This window comes from Rhinatrema bivittatum, chromosome 8 (assembly GCF_901001135.1).
Source record: "Rhinatrema bivittatum chromosome 8, aRhiBiv1.1, whole genome shotgun sequence".
Taxonomy (NCBI): Eukaryota; Metazoa; Chordata; class Amphibia; order Gymnophiona; family Rhinatrematidae; genus Rhinatrema; species Rhinatrema bivittatum.
The window spans coordinates 50,523,756-50,542,441 of NC_042622.1; the positions used below are offsets into that span (position 1 = coordinate 50,523,756).

Here is an 18,686-nt window from a genome sequence, read left to right on the forward strand (position 1 = left end):
CTATTGCCTCATGTTGTGGGGATTCTCAGAGAGACGGGGGTTCTGGTCCTACCCGTGGGATGGGAACTAAAGGAAGAGAACCTTTTTTTGCTGGAGTTTTTCCTTAAGCACAAGACCTTCTTAGAGAGGAGAGGTGCAAAAAGGTCCTCCAGAGGTGTCTCATTGGAAAGAAAAAAAAATTAATTTCGGGAATCTGGTTCCTTGAAGTACCATCACTATGGGAAAGTAGGGCGAGCAGGGGGTTGGTAACCCTAATTGGTCGTAGCCCAGTGGCTGTGGGGAGATTGATTTCCGGTGGTCTGGCTCCCTCCTTATTCACATGCAGCTCTCATTAGTCTCTTGGCCTTTGCTAGCTATTGTTAAGGGAGTGTTTGGTTACTAGAAAAAGAAAGTGAGGCTGGATGCCGGGAGATGGGCCTGCTCAGCAGCTGTGGTGCTGGTAGGGGAGCCAGGAAATGGCTGGGATCCACTTCGGTACAGTTTTTATGCTGTGTGGGGAGTTGACAAATGCTGACTGCATGTGTAGCTGCAATCCCCAACATGACAGTGTCCGAGGAGTGCAGGAAATGCTGCCATTCATGTGGGGACAAGAAAACAGGCTGCTGTATGTAGTAGCTTCATGGCATAAGCCGGTTGGAAATTGTTCAGACAATGTGCGAAGTCTCCGCTTTGGGCTTCCAGGTTGCTGTTTGCAGTAGCTTCATGGCATGCGCCCACTTGCGCTGGGTTCAACAACTCCAGGTGTCTGAGGCGGATCCGTCAGCCATTATGAAGCCCTTGGGAGTGGGGGTGTCCTACATTGATGCCTTGTACACTCTTCTGCATCTGTTGGCAAGAAACATAGTGTCGGCCATTTCATACTCTTATCTATTTTGTGGTTCTGAAAAAGGAATGTATCTTTTGGCCCATTCTGGATCTGAAGAAGATCAATGCAGTACTTTGGATGCCACGTTTTTCAATGGAGAGAGGTTCGCAAGGGGGCTTTTTCTGGCATCGTTGAATGTAACAGAAACCTATCTGCACATTCCCATCTGGCCAGAACATCAAAAGTTCCTGCGGTTTATGGTGCTGGGAGAGCATTGTCAATTTTGGGCTCTTCTATTCAATTTGGCGATGGTGCCACAGACTTTTACCAAAGTAATGGTGGTGGTAGCCATGATACTGAGAAAGGAAGGCATATTAGTTCACTCGTACTTGGACAACTGGCTCATTTGAGCAAAGTCAGAGTTGGATTTGAGCAAAGTCAGTTGGTTCATTGGGTCATATGGACGTTGCAGTCTTTGGGCTGGGTGGTAAACCTATCAAACATCAATCTAGTTCCATTCCAATTGCTGGAGTAACTGGGAGCGTGATTTGACACCCGCATCAACAAGTGTTCCTCACTTCAGACAGGGTGACGAAGTTTCAGGCTTAGGTCTGTCGGTTGCTACTGCTTTCGGTATTCAGGGTCTGGGATTATTTGCAGGTCCTGGGTTCTATGGCTTCTGTGCTGGAATTAGTTCCGTTGGTATTTGCTCACATACAGCTACTTTACAAGTGAAACAACTCTTTCCTTGAGTCCTGTCAGATCAATCCAGGCTTCAGAGGGCACTTTTGTCCTGGTGGAGTCCAATGTTGGAGGAGTTTCAGCTTTCGCTACTGCTTCAGGGAAGCTCCAGTCTCTCATGGTGGCTTTCTTGTCCCAATTTAGAGAGAGGAATGGAGTTGGAAATTCTGGTCTGGGTGGTGGTGACCACTGATGTCAGTCTCATGGGATGGCCCAAGTTCGGTAGTCGGCAGTGGAATTGTTTTGGACTGTTAATTGGTTAGAAACGAGGGCAGTTTGTATGGCGTTGCTCTCTTTCCTTCTGTGATTTCAAGATTGGGCCATGTGAGCTTTCTTGGACAATGTTGACAGCAGTAGCCTATATCAGTCGCCAAGGCAAGACAAAGGGATGCATGGTGGTTCAGAAGACCCAGGAACTTGTTCTCTGGGTGGAGTAGCATTTGGCAGGACTGGCAGCATCTCATGTAGGCGGAATGGACATTGTGCAAGTGGACTACCTCAGCCAGCAAAAGATAGATCCGGGAGAATGTGAGTTGTCCACAGAGGCCATGGATCTCATTTGGGGCAGGTGGGTTGGTCCCTAGCTAAGCCTTATGGCTTCACAGTGCAATGCCAAGGCAAACCAATTCTTCATTGTAGGCGAGAGGTCGGATCTGAGGGATTCGATGTTCTAGTCCTTCCATTGCTGCCAGGGATCCTGTTATGTTTTTTACCCATGGCGCCTCATAGGCAGAGTGTTGCGACATATAGGGATAGATTTTATAATTTTGCGAGAGCGTGTACTTTTGTTCACACACCAGGCGCGAACAAAAGTACGCTGGATTTTATAAGATACGCGCGTATCTTATAAAATCCGGGGTCGGCGCGCACAAGGGGGTGCCCATTTGTGCAACCTGCGCGCGCCGAGCCCAGCGAGTGCTGCCTGTTCCCTCCGAGGCCGCTCCGAAATCGGAGCGGCCTCGGAGGGAACTTTCCTTCCGCCTCCCCTCACCTTCCCCTCCCTTCCCCTACCTAACCCACCCCCCGGCCTTATCTAAACCCCCTCCCTACCTTTGTTGGCAGCGGGCTGCTGGCGCGCCATCACCCGACCTGGGGGCTGGTCCGGAGGCCTCGACCACGCCCCCGGGCCGGCGCCACGCCCCCTGGCCTGCCCCCAAAACGCCGCATCACTCGCGGCACGCCCCCCGACACGCCCCCAACACGCGCCTCCATGCAAGCCCCGGGACTTATGCTCGTCCCGGGGCTTGCGTGCGCCGCCGAGCCTATGCAAAATAGGCTCGGCGCATGCAGGGGGGGTTTGGGGTAGGTTTTCGGGGGGTACGCGCATACCCCTTTGAAAATCTACCCCATAGAGCGGCACCCAGGAGGAATGGTTGAAGTGATGCCGGAGTGGCCATGACAGCCATGGTTTGCAAATCTTGCAGTGGATGGCCCCTAAGGCTAGAACATCTGTGGGGGTTATTTCGGCAAGGGCCAATCTTCTCAGATCGAGTGGATTGCTTTTGTCTCACAACCTGCCCTTTGAAAGGAGACATTAGTGTTGGAAATGTTACTTGGAAGCGGTTATTATTATTTAGTTGCTTCAAGCCAGTTGACCGCCCATTTCACTGGCTTATGTCAGAGTGTGGTGAGTGCTTGAAACGTGGTGTCTGGAGGAAAATCTTGACCCTACGTGTGTAGCAGGGTCCGATATTTGAATCTAGTAAAAGGTCTGGCTTATAACTCACTACGAGTGCAGGTGGCAGCTTTAAGCTCTTTTCTATACCAGATGTGATTCATTTTCTTAAGGATGCAAAGCATTTGTGTCCTCCGGTCCACAGAATGTGCTCTTCATGGAACCTTAATTTGGTCCTTAGGGTTCTGTATGGACCTCAGTTTGAGCCTTTGAGACAGACGTCTCTGAAGGATCTTACTTTGAAAGAAGATTTCTTGGTTGCGATTTGTTCAGCCAGAAGGATTTCTGATCTTCAGTCCTTGTCATGTAGAGATCCTTTCCTTTAGATTTTGGATGATGGGATCTCATTGCGACCAGTGCTTTCTTTTTTTGCCGAAGGTAGTCTCTCCGTTTCATTTTAGCCAGATGGTGGAGCTCCTTGCATGCCGACATTTGGCTGCAGTGCCACTGCCTGTAAGGGAACTTCATTTATTGGATATTCACTGGACTTTGTTGTGGTATCTTAAAGTCCCTAGTGATTTTAGGAGATCTGATCATCACGTCATGTTGTTTAATGGTGCAAAGAAAGAAAGTAACGCCTCTAAGGCCACAATTGCTCAATAGCTAAAAGAAGCAGCCGCACTGGTGTATATATTTAAAGGACAGCTGATTCTGGAGGGGCTGCGAGCACATTTTGCCGGGAGTAGGCAGCTTGCTGGGCAGAGTGTCAGCTGATTTCTCCGCAGGAGATCTGTCGAGTGGCGACCTGGTCTTTGCTTCACACTTTCACTAGACATCACCAACTGGATATTTGGGAGCTGGAGGAGGCATGGTTGGAGAGATTGTGTTGTGAGCTGGTCTTTTGGGTTCCTGCCAGGTTTAGGGGAGCTTGGGTACATCCCACTCATCTGGACTGATCTGGGATATGAACAGGAAAGGAAAATTTATTCTTTCCTAGCGTATAGATGACAGTATATATACTCCTGCAGTGACCCCAGCCTGCCAGTATTCTCCGTCTCCAGCAGATGGTGGATGTGCATCTCCCTATGGGAATTGCTTCAGATTTTGGAAGGAGAATTTTAAATTGAATAAAGAAAAGCCTCACTCTCCTGCGGTGATACCAAGTGGTCCCTCCCCAGTTGAGAATTCCTGAGGTGATTTCCATGATCCCTCAGATATGTGCCTTGGTCCAGTAACTGGGTTTCCTGGTGTAGACTTAGTTGATTGTACAGCTTAAAGGCAGTGGATGCAGGAGGCCAAGCATGGTGGTGACAGCAGATGCCCTCTTCCCCTGCAGCCGGTTAAAAAAAAAAAGAGGAAGAAGTTTTTATCTTCTGAAACAGAGGCAATTAGAGGGGTTTTTGGACTTCCTCCAGTATCCGTGCTCAGCACTCCATTCTGACATTTGTTCCCGCTCCCGTTGGGGTTAGGGAAACTGGGCAGCTGGCAGGTTGAGCGGCCCAATGGACTAGGCACCACAGATAGGCTTTTTGCCTGTGCGCCACATGATAGGCTACGGTGGCGTTTTTCGCATGCTTCTGTGCATGCTTTACTGCCCTCTTCAGGACTGTGGTGTGTGCAGTGCGTTGGCTCCTCGCACTCACTGTGTGCCAAGTTTGGGTGCGCCTTTAGTGTGTAGAAGTTTTAAGCAATTTGATACGCTCCAGCCTTGGTGCACAAGTTGTGATTGTGGTTTGGTGGTGCCTAATTTTTGTGAGCATAATTTTTGAGCGCGAGCCATTTGACGCACATTCACCGCCGCTGATGACTCTGGTGAACAAGAAACCTAAGCACCTTTCTCTGTTATCCAGCGGCGGATTCCCGAGGACGACTGGCCCGGGTACTCGCCGCCCAGGCCAGCCCAGGATACATCACGTGGTCTGTCGAGCACGGCTCTCTCACGGCTGCGCACGGCAGACCACGTGACTGGAGCAACCGGCCCACCAGGGGATGCCCGATCCACCAATAGGCCAATCCGCCCTGGTGTTACCTGTCATATTTGGCCTTCTCAGCCTGACCTGGCCACTAACATGCGTCAGCACTGTTTGGACGCTTAGGGGGAATTGTCTTCCTCTGACTTCGCTAAGCCTGGATCCTCCCATCCTTATGATGATTTGGTTACGGCCTTGTCCAGAGGGTCGACAGACCTTGGTACTCCCTTGACTGGCTCCTCCACAGGTGATGGCAGTTCTGTGGGCCCTGCTCCAGTTCCTTCTTGGTTTGAACTGGATCTGGTTGCTTTTTCTTGGGTGGAGTTTTTTCAAGGCTTACAAGCCTTTCTTCAAACACAGTCTTCAGCTTTGCCCAATCCTGTTAGGTCGGACCTTCAGCCAGTGGTTCCTCCCTCTTCCAGTCCTATGGTTAAGCATCGGGGCTCGCCTCGATTCGCTGCGGATATCCTCAACAGGAACCCGGATGGCACTGATGATAAGGCAGATCCTGATTCCCTGGAAGATGGGGAAATTCCTCCGGGACTGGAACTGTATCAGACGATGATATGATGATTTCCCAGACTTTGGAGAAGCTGGTGTTCCTGGTACAGATGCCATGTCAGAGCTGAAGAAGAACCCCGTTTTGGTTTCCTTGTATAAAGCCTCTTGTTTTTTCCCTGTAATGGATGCCATTCAGGAATTGATTGATCTTGAATGGGATGCCCTAGAGGCAAATTTCAAAGGGGGTCAGACATTGGAAGGCCTTTACCCCCTGAATCCCACTGTGAGAGAGCGTTTGCGTTTTCCTAAAGTGGATGCGCTGGTCTGTGCCATCTCTAAGTGAACAACTAACCCCGTGGAGGGAGGAGCAGCCTTGAAGGATGCGCATGATAGGCAGATTGAGGCTATTCTTAAGCGAGCCTTTGAGGAGTGGCAATGACTTTACAGATAGCTTCCTGTTGCGCCCTAGTGGCACGATCTTGTCTGCTTCTCTCTCAGGAGGTTGATGATTCGGAAGTGAATTCGAGTGGTTATAGAACCTGCTGCCGCCTTTTTAGCAGACGCAAGTTGCGATTTGGTCTGTACCTTGGCCAGAGGAGTGGCTTCTGTGATAGCGTCCAGGTGTCAACTATGGTTACAAAATTGGTCAGCTGACTCAGCCTTCAAAGCTAATTTTATGAAGATGCCTTTTAAAGGCTCGCTCTTGTTTGGGAGCAAGTTGGAGAAACTGGCCAGTAAGAGGGGCAAATCTCTGGTTATTTGATTGCCGGAGGATAAGAAGCAGTTGCAGCGCCCCTTTGGCCTGAGGGGTCATCTCTGGAGTTCCAAGCGATTTCTTCTCCCTACAGAGGGTCGACCTTTAAGAGGACTCAGCCTTTCGGTAGGTCTCAGTCCTTTTGTCCCAGACAGTATAAGTGAGAAGTGGGCTCAGGTTGCAGACCTTCCCGAGCTTCCCAATGAAGGTTTGCCAACCGCCCTTTAGGATCAAGAGATAGGGAGACACCTCTCTCTCTTTTATTAGAGATGGGTCGTGATACAAGAAGGATATGTGCTGGAATTTTGCAGTATTCCTCAGGACGTGTTCATGGTGTCTCCTTGCCACTTCCCGCAGAAGAAGCAGGCAATGGAGTCTATGCTTCAGAGGCTCCTCAGGCTAAGGGCTGTGGTTCTTGTTCCCATATCTCAATAAAGTATGGGATGATATTCCATTTTGTTGTGCCCAAAAAGGAGGGTTCCATTCTTCCCATCCTGGATCTCAAAAGTGTCAACCATCACATGGAAACCTTACGCTCTGTGATAATGGCTGTGCAGTCAGGGGAATTTCTGACCTCCCTGGACCTGTCTGAGGCTTACCTTCCTATTGCCATCTGTTTGGAGCACCAACATTTTATTTATTTATTTATTTATTTTATTTATGTGTTTTATATACTGTCATTCCATGTGAAAATTACTAGTTCATAACGGTGTACAGGTTAGACATTCATAAATAAAAAATGAGAACTGAAATAGGCATATATACAGGTAGTAAACTAGGGAAACATTTAGAAATAGAGGGAGCATATCTTTGTTTCACAGTGTTGGAGCACCATTATCAGTTTTGGATGCTATCTTTTGGTCTAGCCACCGGTCCCAGAATGTTTTCCAAGGTTATGGTGGTAGTAGCAGCGGCGTTGAGAAGAGAAGGTATCCTGGTGTACCTATTCTTGGACGAATGGCTGATTCAAGCCAGTCTTAGGAAGAGAGCCGCCTGCTTGGTTGGGTGGTGAACCTGGCCAAAAGCAGTCTTCAGCCATCTCAGACGTTGGAGTATCTGGGGGTTCAGTTTGACACTGGGCAGGACAAAGTTTTCCTGCCGGAAGTTGGGATTCAGAAATTGATATCTTGGGTGTGTCAGTTGGTGAACACTATACGCCCAACAGTGTGGTTCTTTCTATAGGTGCTTGGCTTGATGGTGGCAACCCTGGAAGTGGTGCTATGGGTGAGGGTGCATGTGCGTCTTCTTCAGCGAGTCCTACTGTCTCGTTGGAACCCGCAGTCTCAGGACTATTCGGTTCGGCTCCACTTGCCGATGGAAATCTGCTCTCGCCTCCAGTGGTGGTTGCAGGAGGCTTATCTGAGAAAGGGAGTTTCCTTGACCTCCCTGACCTGGTTGGTACTCACGACAGTTGGAAGTCTCCAGGGTTGGGGGCTCACTGTCAGGAGCTGAGGGTCCATGGCCATTGGAATGCCGAAGAGTCCCTCTGGAACATCAATCGCCTGGAAGCTCAGGTGGTCCGGTTGGCATGCTTGCAGTTCAGCCACAGGCTGCACGGTCAAGTGGTTCACATGATGTCAGACAACGTGACGATGGTGGCCTACATCAATTGGTAGGGAGGAACCAAGAGCCAGCAAGTTTCGCAGGAAATAGACCTACTTATGGAATGTGCAGGACATATATAGATGCTCTCTGCCTCTCACACTGCGGGAAAAGACAACGTAAGAGCGGACTTTCTCAGTAGGGAGATTCTAGACCCAGGAGAATGGGTGTTGTCAGCTGAGGATTTCAGCTGATTGTGGATAGCTGGGGCCTTCCATTCATAGACCTGCTGGTGACTTTTTTTGCAATACGAAAGTTCCTTGATTTTTTAGTTGCAGGAGAGATCTATGGTCCCTGGGCATAGATGCTCTCATACAGGTCTGGCCAGAAGACAGGTTGCTTTATGCCTTTCCTCCATGGCCCTTGTTGCTCTTATCTATTTCAGAGGCCCTGTGAATGGTGGTTCCTTGTCGTCTCATCCTGATGTGGTCTGTTTTTTGAAGGTTAGTGAAGCATCTTAAGCCTCCCTTGAGGTTACTGGTTCCATTGTGATGTCTTAACTTGGTGCTGGATTTTTTTGGCGGGCCCTACATTCTGATTGCTGCATAGCCTTTCCTTGAGGTTACTGACAGCATTCCTGGTGGCTATATATTCTGTGCGTCAAATTTCTGAGCTGCAGGTCTTGTCTTGCTGGGAGCTGTTTCTACGGGTGACTCCAGGAGCGTTACAGCTGTGTATTGTGCCATTCTTCTTGCCCAAAATGGTCTTGGAATTTCATTTGAATCAGTCCATTTCGTTGGATAAGATCAGGGATGTGGAGTATCACCTCCTGCGCCCCTTGGATGTCAAGAAACTTGTCATGCAGTATCTGGAGGTTTCTGAACCTTTCTGGAAGCTGGATCGCCTGTTTATCTGCCGTGGCGGAAGTAAGCAGGGTGCTTCTGCTTCGCAGGCTACAATAGTTCACTGGATTAAGGAGGTGGTCATAGCTTCGTATATGGATGCTGAAAAGCCATTGCGTATTCAGGTTCGGGCTCATGCAATGTCATGGGTGGATGTTAGATTGTTGTCTCCTGTCGATATCTGCCGAGCTGTGACATGGTCCTCCTTACATACTTTTTACATGTTTTATCGTCTGGATGTAAAGGGCCGGGAGGACACAGCTTTTGCATGTGCAGTGTTGACTGGACCATGGGCAGCCTCCCTCCCTGTTTGGGAGTAGCTTTGATACATCCTACTGGTCCTGAGTCCATCTGTCTACACACTAGGAAATGGAAAAATTACTAACCTGATAATTTTGATTTCCTTATTGTAGATAGATGGACTCAGCTTCCCACCATTGGCTGCCGAATGAGTGTGTGGGGGCTCCTTTTCCCAAGGGTTTACTGGTAAGTGTTAATCCAGTCCCTAGATTGGGGTACCTAAGTTCTTACATGAGTTCAGTGTTTCTTCTTGGTTGAGTACAGTTATGGTTGCCTGTTGTTAATCAAGTTTTTTGCTAGTCTGTCCACAGTTGCTTTTGAAGAGAATACTGGCAGGCTGGAGTCATTGCAGGAATATATAAACTGTGACATCAGTTTGCTCCATCACCCTTTGCTGGCAGGGGAGCATAACCTCACTGGTCCTGAGTCCATCTGTCTACCCTAAGGAAAACTTCATCATCAGGTAAGTAATTTCTCCATTATCTGCAAATTTTTGTTCCTGGAATACCACAGATCAGTCCAGAACCCTGCCCTTGTTGTTTGGAAAGATCAATTTCTCTTCTGGGTGTATAAAGTGCAGAAACTATTGTTGTAAGTTTTCAATTTCTGTTGTTTGATATGAGGGCTCTAGTTTAGGGGCTCTGATCTTTCTCCTGCTTATCCTAGAAAGTGTGTTAAGTTAGTTTATGATGACATTCATCTTGGCTTTGGTATAAGTCAAAACTGAGGGACTGCAGGTGGCACTCTCTTATGTAGTAGTGTCTGAAAAATTTTTATTCTCTGCTTCCATCAGCTGGTAGGGTTGCAAAACCCACTTCCCTGTACATACCCAAATCAGTCCAGACCGTGGGTTGAGCCTCCTAACCAGCAGATGGAGACAGACCAAAACTGAAAGGGTATCCTATATCAGGACAGAGCCTACCCTGCAGCCCTTCAGTACTTGTCTGTCTCCAGCAGATGTCAGACAGCTCACCTTGCGGTTCCCTGTTTAGCTTGCCCTTTTGCTGGCGGGGCTCTTTTCTTTCTTGTGGGGCAAGCTTAAGCAAGTATTTATTCTGCAAATTCTAAGTAAAAAAAAAAAAAAGAAGGAAAGAGTTTTCTCTCTTATTCTGTGTCAAAAAAAAAAAAAAGGAAGATATATAGCTGTTTTTTGTACCTGTTGACTGAGGGTACAAGAGAGGCAGGGGCTTTGTTTGAGCCTTGTGGCTCAATAGCGGGAGAGTGCAGGATTCATTCGCCTGTACTTCTCCCTGGGGTTTTTCCTTCCCCAGCTGATTTTTTTCTGTCTCGTGGCAGCTCCCCTGCTCTCATGCCGCGATCTAATGTCTGCTTGGCTTGTGGAGAGCCAGCCTCCTGGCTCTCCCACGATAATCTCTGTTCCGGCTGCTTACCGGGTGGGGAGAGCATCTCCTCGGCAGCGCTGAAGAATTTAGTCCGGGGACGCGCTCCCCGACACGTAGCCAAGCCATTCCCGTCCCGAGAAACCGCGGGAACGGCGGCCATTTTGGGAGTTACTGCTGATGCAGATTCTGGGCTACAGGAGGAAGAGGACTTAGAATTGTAGGTATTTCCCCCCGATTTGAGCCCGGTGCGCCCTCTGGGTGATGTCCCAGACCCCCCCTCCCCGCCCCCCCTTCAGAAAAGGTTTCGCGATCCCGTTTTTCTGCTGACTTTATGCTTCTCCCGCACAAGTCTTATCTAGCAAGCCTGCAGGAGGATGAGGAGTCCCTCCTAGGCCCCCCCCACCTAAAATTCCTCGGGTTCTTGCTCCGATACCCCCAGTGGTACCGGAGGTGCCCAGTTCCGTCCGGGTACAGGTGGTCCCGGGGGCTCCCCTTCCTCCGGACCCACCACAGCCTCCTGCGGACCTCCCCCCCCCCCCCCCCCCCCGGATCCGGATGATGAATTTTGTACACCAGCCCCTCCCCTTGAGGGAGATGACCCCCGAGTCCACCGTCTTTTTCAGTGGGAAGAGCTTGAGCCGCTCATTCCCTTCATTCTACAGGAATTGGGAATTGATGCCCCCCGGAGGACACGGTGACAGCCATGATGCCAGCAAACGCGGACCCAGTCCTGGCGGGACTCCAGTCTCTTCCGCGCACTTTTCCTTTCCATCCCATGCATAAGTTGCTTCTGTTACGGGAATGGGAAGCTCCTGAGAAGGGTCTCCGTGTCGGTAGGGCTATGGACAAGCTCTACCCACTTCCTGAAGATTGCCTGGACATGCTGAAGGTTCCCAAAGTGGATTCTTCTGTATCTGTGGTCACCAAGCATACCACGATTCCGGTGGTGGGTGCCACGGCTCTAAAGGATGTTCAGGACTGCAAGCTTGAATTTTTCTTAAGCGGATCTTTGAGGTCTTAGCCTTGGGAGTCCGGGCGACAATCTGCGGTAGTCTCATGCAACAGGCAAGTCTCAGGTTGGTTCAGCAATTACTCAGCACCCGGGACCTTCCGGCTGCAGAAGGCGCCATTGCATATGGCGTTTAGAAGGCGCCATTGCATAATGGGGCGGATACTCTTTATGATTTGCTTCGCGTCCAGGCCAAGGCAATGGTTTCCGCCGTGTCAGCCCAGCGCCTCCTCTGGCTGTGCAACTGGTCCGCGGACTCTTCTTCCAAGGCTCAGCTGGGCACTCTCCCCTTCAAGGGTAAGTTGCTTTTTGGAGAGGACCTGGAACAGCTTATTAAATCCTTGGGTGAGAACAAGGTCCATAAGCTGCCTGAGGACCGCCCTAAACAGTCTAAATCATTCTTCCTGACACGTATCCGCTTCCGGGGACAACGCCAGTACAATAGCAGGGCGTGTGGTTCCTTTCCAAGGGGATCCACTTCCAGGTCGCAGTTTTGGTCTCATTCCTTTCGGGGCCGTCGGGCCTTCAGAGAGGGTAACCAGCAACATCAGGCCACCAAGTCCGCTATCCAATGAGATCCGGCCAGTCCATTCCTCCATGCGAAACGTAGGTGGGCATCTCTCCCTCTTTTTCGAGGAATGGGTCAAAATCACGTCGGATAAGTGGGTGCTCGAGGTGATAGAACAAGGCTAAGCATTAGAATTTGCCCGGGACCTACCGGATCTCTATCTCGTTTCTCCTTGTGGCCACCTAAAGAGGCCTGCTATCTGTCAGACCCTTGCCAGACTCCAGGACCTTGGAGCGATAGTCCCGGTGCCAGTGGAGGAACAAGGCGCCAGCCAGTATTCTATTTACTTCGTCATCCCCAAGGACGATTCGTTTCGTCCCATCCTGGACCTCAAGAGGGTCAATTGTGCCCTCAGGGTGTCTCATTTTCGAATGGAGACCCTGAGGGCGATGATAGCGGCAGTTCGTCCCGGCGAATATCTGGCCTCCCTCGACCTGACGGAGGCTTATCTCCACATACTGATTCGGCACGAGCACCAGAAGTATCTCCGTTTCAACATCCTGAATCAACACTTCCAGTTTCGTGCGCTGCCCTTTGGTCTTGCCACTGCTCCCCGCACCTTTACCAAGGTTATGGTGGGTAGTGGTGGTGGCACTACGGCGGGAAGGAATATTGGTTCACCCTTAACTGGACGATTGGCTCGTGCGGGCCAAGTCACCGACTCTCTGCAGGCTAGCAGTCGACAGGGTCCTAGCTCTTCTAACGTCCCTCGGCTGGGTAATCAGTTTCTCCAAGAGCAATCTCCAGCCCTCCCAGGCCCTGGAATATCTGGGAGCTCGATTCGATATCCGGGTCGGCAAGGTGTTTCTCCCAGATGCTCGGTCACTCAAGCTCCTCGATCAAGTGCACTGCTTCCTTTTGCTTCCACTTTCCACAGCGTGGGATTACCTACAGGTTCTGGGAACCATGGCCTCCACCATCGACCTGGTCCTCTTGGCGTTTGCGCATATGCAACCATTACAGAAAGCGGTGTTGTCCCGCTGGAAACCACGCTCCGAACAGTTCCAGGCGATACTACCACTCTCGAACTCTACCATTGTAGATGTACAATGGTGGCTGTTGCCGGTGCATTTCTTCAAGGGGATGCCTTTACTGACGCCGCAGTGGATCATAGTCATGACCAATGCCAGCCTCTCCGGGTGGGGAGCGGTCTGTCAATCCCAGATAATGCAGGGCTGCTGGTCTTCAGCCCAGTTACGTTGGCACATCAATCGTCTGGAGGCTCTGGCTGTGAGATACTCCGATACTCCACCGCAAAGCGGTTGTTGTGTCCGTCGGTGCCCGACGCCCTCTCTCTGCCCTCCTTACCTCTCTGGCGCCTCCCTCTCCGACCGCAGGAAGATTGGCTGTCGCGGCATTCTTCTGCCGCAAGTCTTCAGGCATTCCCGGACCGGCTCGACGCTGCTATCTGCCATGTTCCTGGAGGTCTAGGGGGGCGCGCGCGCGGCGTGGCCCCGACTGAAGTACTGGCAATAACGTGAACCTTGGGGGCGTCCCCCGAAGATGATGTCACCCGCGACGGATATTTAAGGTCTCAGTATTTGCTAACACATCGAGTTAGCAAGGGTTTCGCTACCCAAGCTACTCTGCCTCCTCGGACTTACCAGAGGTACCCGCTCCTCGGGGTCCTCACTCTCTCCTTTGTTTTTCAGGTGACAGTCTGGAACCAGTACTCGCTCCTCGAGGGCCCTTGTTTCCAGACTTGCTTCATATACTCTTCTGCGTGGAAGTCATCACTACCAACTATATCAGCTACATCAGTGAGTTACCATCGTTCTCTCTGAGCTTTCCCTGGAACCAGGTACTCGCTCCTCGAGGGCCTATACATTCCAGCGCCTGGGCTTTATTGGGACATTGTGTGAGTGTTACCATCTGCATACCCTGCCAACTCACTATATCTTAGTTTCTCTACAGCTCAGCCTCCAGGGATCGTTGTTCCAGTATCTGAGGGACTACAGCCCAGCTGGGCTTTCCAGCTCACTACTGCCATCACTGGTAGTTCAATATATTGTTTAATAAAAGAACTAGTGTGTGTCTGTCTCCAAACTCTGAGCCTGACCTCTTGGGATCTTCCCCCGGGGGTTTGGTCATCTGCCACCGGCCCAAGGATCCACCCACAACTATAACAGAGACTGCTAACACCCTAGCAGATTCTGAACAGATTGCTAACTCCCTAGCAGATTCTGAACAGCGGTACGCATCCTCTCGGACAACTCCACCATGGTGGCCTATATCAATCGTCAGGGGGGTACACTGAGTCAGCTGGTGGCGCTGGAAGCCAGCAAGCTCCTTGCCTGGGCCAAGCAGCACCTGGATTGTCTAGCTGCCTCTCACATAGCAGGCAAGGAGAATGTACAAGCTGATTTCCTCAGCCGACAACGTCTCGATCCCGGAGAGTGGGAGTTATCCGAAGGGGCGATGGATCTGATTGTTTGCAGGTGGAGTCCTCCTCATCTGGATCTGATGGCAACCTTGAGCAATGCCAAAGCTCCCAGGTTCTTCAGCTACTGGAGGGAGCATTGCTCGGAAGGAGTGGATGCTTTGGTCCTCCCGACGTTCTCCTCTACGTGTTTCCTCCTTGGCCGCTAGTGGGAAAAGTTCTCAGAAGAATAGAGCTCCATCGGGGTCCAGTCATCCTAGTGGCACCCGAGTGGCCCCACAGACCATGGTTCGCGGATCTGGTAAATCTGGCGATGGACGGTCCTCTTCGCCTCTGCCATCTCCCACACCTCCTTCGGCAGGGTCTCGTATTTTTTGACCAGGTGGATTGCTTCTGTCTAGCGGCATGGTGTTTGAACGGTGGAGATTGAGGAAAAAGGGCTATAAAGAAGAAGTTATATCCACTCTGCTTCGAGTTCGTAAGCAGTCTAAGTCTCTGGCCTATGTTCGTGTTTGGAAAATTTTTTAAACTGCCTGCGCGGAGTCGGGTGTCTAGGCTCGCTCGCCGTTGGTTTCTATGCTTCTTTCTTTTCTTCAGAAGGGCCTCTCTAAGGGTCTTTCTTTCAGCTCCTTATGCATTCAGGTTTCCGCCCTCGGTTCCCTCTTAGGCACCATTGAGGGTCATGCGGTGGCCTCTCATCCAGATGTCATCCATTTCCTCAAGGGCGCCAAGCATCTGAAGCTGCCTGTCCCGGCCACTTGTCCTTCGTGGAGTCTGAATTTGGTCCTTCGGGCTCTTTGCGAAGCACCTTTCGAACCTCTCCGTCGGGCTACCCTCAAGGACTTGACCCTGAAGGCCGTCTTCCTGGTTTCCATCTGTTCCGCCAGAAGGGTGTTGGAAATTCAAGCATTGTCCTGTCGGGAGCCTTTCTGCAGTTCTCGGATTCAGGAGTTTCTCTCAAGACCGTGCCTTCTTTCTTGCCAAAGGTTGTTTCTTCTTTTCACGTCAACCAGTCGGTGGAACTTCCCGCGTTCTCTCCTGAGGATATAGCGGGTTCAGTTGGGGGTGACCTTCGCCGCCTTGATGTGAAACGCGTCTTACTGCGTTACCTTCAGGTTACTAATGACTTCCGGGTCTCCGATCATTTCTTTGTTCTGTGGAGTGGTCCAAATAGGGGCAACCAAGCTTCTAAGACTACAATTGCTCGGTGGTTGAAGGAGGTGATTTCCTCGGCCTATATCTGCCAAGGCCGGTCCGTTCCTGAGGGTTTAAAGGCTTATTCATTGCGCTCTCAGGCTACATCTTGGGCGGAGAGTCAATCGGTCTCTCCGCAGGAGATATGCAGGGCAGCTACGTGGAAATCCCTGCATACTTTTGCTCGACATTACCGCCTTGACGTACAGGCACCAGTGTTTGGTTCCTTCGGTCGGCAGGTGCTTCGAGCGGGACTGTCTCGGTCCCACCCTTTGTAGGGAAGCTTTGGTACATCCCACGGTCTGGACTGATCCGGGTACGTACAGGGAAAGGAAAATTAGTTCTTACCTGTTAATTTTCGTTCTTGTAATACCACGGATCAGTCCAGACACCCTCCCGTGTTTCCTCGGTCTGTCCGCTCAAACTTATTTTTCTATTTTTTCCTTCTTATAGGAATGTTTCTGCATGGCTCTATTGAATTCTCATGGCAGGCACCGGAAGCATCTTTAAGATGATCAGGGGTAGTCATGCAAGAGCGGGTAGTTACACAGTTCATTCAATTGTTCTATTGTTTGATTGTTCAACAACTTTCAAAGTTACCTGGTTACTGTACATACATTACTTGCTTGACCTTATGCCTTTGCTGCTTTGACAATGGTTATACTGAAGGGCTGCAGGGTAGGCTCTGTCCTGATAAAGAATACCCTTTCAGTTTTGGTCTGTCTCCATCTGCTGGACAGGAGGCTCAACCCATGGTCTGGACTGATCCGTGGTACTACAGGAACGAAAATTAGCAGGTAAGAACCAATTTTCCTTAACTTATGAACGTTAATACTGCCAGCATACTTTGCACCTGCTCTTTTCAGCAGGCAACCGAGAGGGTAAAATAGTGCATATGCTGGTAAAAATGTTCTGAATGTGTGTTGTTTCCTTCCATTTGGGCTTGCTTCCTTTTAGTCCGGTTATAGATATGCATGCTATATGAACCCACATGTACTTTTTCCCTGGGCTGAGGAGGGCAATTTTCACTCAAGCCATTTTACTTGGGTAAGTAGTTTTGAAAATTGCCCTCTGTCTTTGGGAGGATATATTTCTTTCTTTTTTTTAAATAGCTTTAAATCTCTGTATTCCTTTAAAGCTGAGTAGAAGTTAGGAACAGTAGGACACCAAGCTGGAAGAAGGCAGAGTACAAAGAGTGATCATTATGGAAAAAAAAAAATCCCCAGAAAGGTCTATAAGAACTAAGTCTGAAAATCTTTCCATTCTATCGCTGCTGATACAACACGGTGAAGTGCAATAGTTAAGTTAAAACAGACCGCAGCAGCTGAGTTTAGTCTTTATCATTCAATGTGAATTTACCAATTGTGCTTAGCAACAACAAATAACTGATGCACAGCATGTCTGACTGAAATTGTAAGATTAAGTTTTATTCATCAAAAAAGGACCTCGCTCATTTGTCTGGTCCACAGACTAGGATTTATGACAGTCCCCTGATTTTAATAAGAATCTTGAATCTCCTGCAGGGCTCTCACTTTCATATATCCGTTTGGTGCCACACTGAATGTGATGAAACCAGCCGTGGCTGTTCTGTCCACTGGATCAGTCTGCTTTCCTCTCAACAGACCCATTCTGGCTTTCTACCACTCCAAGGTAAAATGCTACTATAAAGGGGCTGTATGTCCTTCAGCTAGTTGGAGGTTATTACATGAATACGCTGACAGCCTCAGAATGAGCATTATTAAGCCTTTATTGTGATAGTGATAGCTTGTGTAATATTTCTGTTCTTTATCAAGAGAGGTTATTTTGATATTTAAAAAAAATCCAAAACTTCAGCCTTTAAAATATTGATCCACAAATAAACTGAAAAATTATTGGTGTTAATGAGAATTAAAAATGTGGTAATACAGAATATGGTTGTTTTATAGCAGCTTTTAAACTAGAAAAAAGGGGAACGCCAACAGTCACTCATCAGCACATGGTTCAGAGGGTGGAATCGTCAAAGGATACTAATGAAACAAGAGAGTTAGGGTATCCCAAGAGAGATGTTCCAATAAATGCAAAAAGTAATACATGTGCCTTTAAGTAAAGAATCGCCTGATTCCAAATTATCCCTGTTAACTGAAAAGCAGATTGTTAATACAAACAAACAAACACACTTTGAAATGTGTGTATGCCAGAAGTCAAAGAAGTAAGATTGGAGAGTTAGAGTGTATAGCAGTGAATGATGAGATAGACTTAATTGGCATCTCAGAGTCATAGTGGAAGGAGGATAACCAATGGGATAGTGCAATACCAGGGTACAAATTATATCACAATGACAGAGAGAAGCAACTTGGTGGTGGAGGGGGGGTGCGTTATATCTGGAATGGCATAGAGTCCAACAGGATAAAAATCCTGCAAGAGACTAAATGCACAATAGAATCTTTATGGGTAGAAATCCCATGTGTGTTGGGAAGAGTATAGCGATAGGAGTATACTACCGTTCACCTGGCCAAAATAAGACAGATTATGAAATGCTAAGATAAATTAGGGAAGCTAACCAAATTGGTAGTGAAGTAATAATGGGAGATTTCAATTACCACTATACAACAACAGTTAATTGTTAAAGTGCAACGAGCTACACTTGTCTCACAAACAGACGTCGCAAAAACCACAAAATTTTTAAATTTTTTTGTGCATAGAATTTATCTAGAACTGTGGACCATCATACCACCCTTGGTTGTTAGGCAGTAAGCCACACTTTCAACCACAACGGGTCATGTTTAATCATCGGTCCAGTAAAGACTTTTTTACTTGCTTCTAATTGCTACTTTATTAAATTTTCTCTTTTTCTTCTTTTTCTTTTATTGTAAAATCTTTTTAAGTGAATAAATTCGGGACGGTGTTTCCTTACTTGTACGGAGCGCCGCCGCGCTTCCGAACCTTTATCTCCAGCGCTGCCGCGCTTTATGGGCGAAGATACTTCAGAATTTTTGAAGAGATGAACTTCCGATTAAGAGTGCTCATACAATTTAGAGCTCCTGCAGTCCGACGTACGTTTCGCGATTGCGCTGCTTCAGGGA

General features: G+C 49.0%; 1 protein-coding gene across 3 annotated transcripts in view; it reads left to right on the forward strand.

Annotated features, from left to right (window-relative positions):
- Positions 1-18,686, forward strand: part of IFT52 (intraflagellar transport 52) — a 129,674-nt gene that overhangs the window by 30,184 nt on the left and 80,804 nt on the right. For all 3 annotated transcript variants that reach the window (XM_029612445.1, XM_029612444.1, XM_029612446.1), the window contains exon 7: positions 17,148-17,274. In XM_029612445.1, the coding sequence (XP_029468305.1) occupies positions 17,148-17,274 (127 nt within the window). The remainder of the gene's footprint in view (positions 1-17,147; positions 17,275-18,686) is intronic.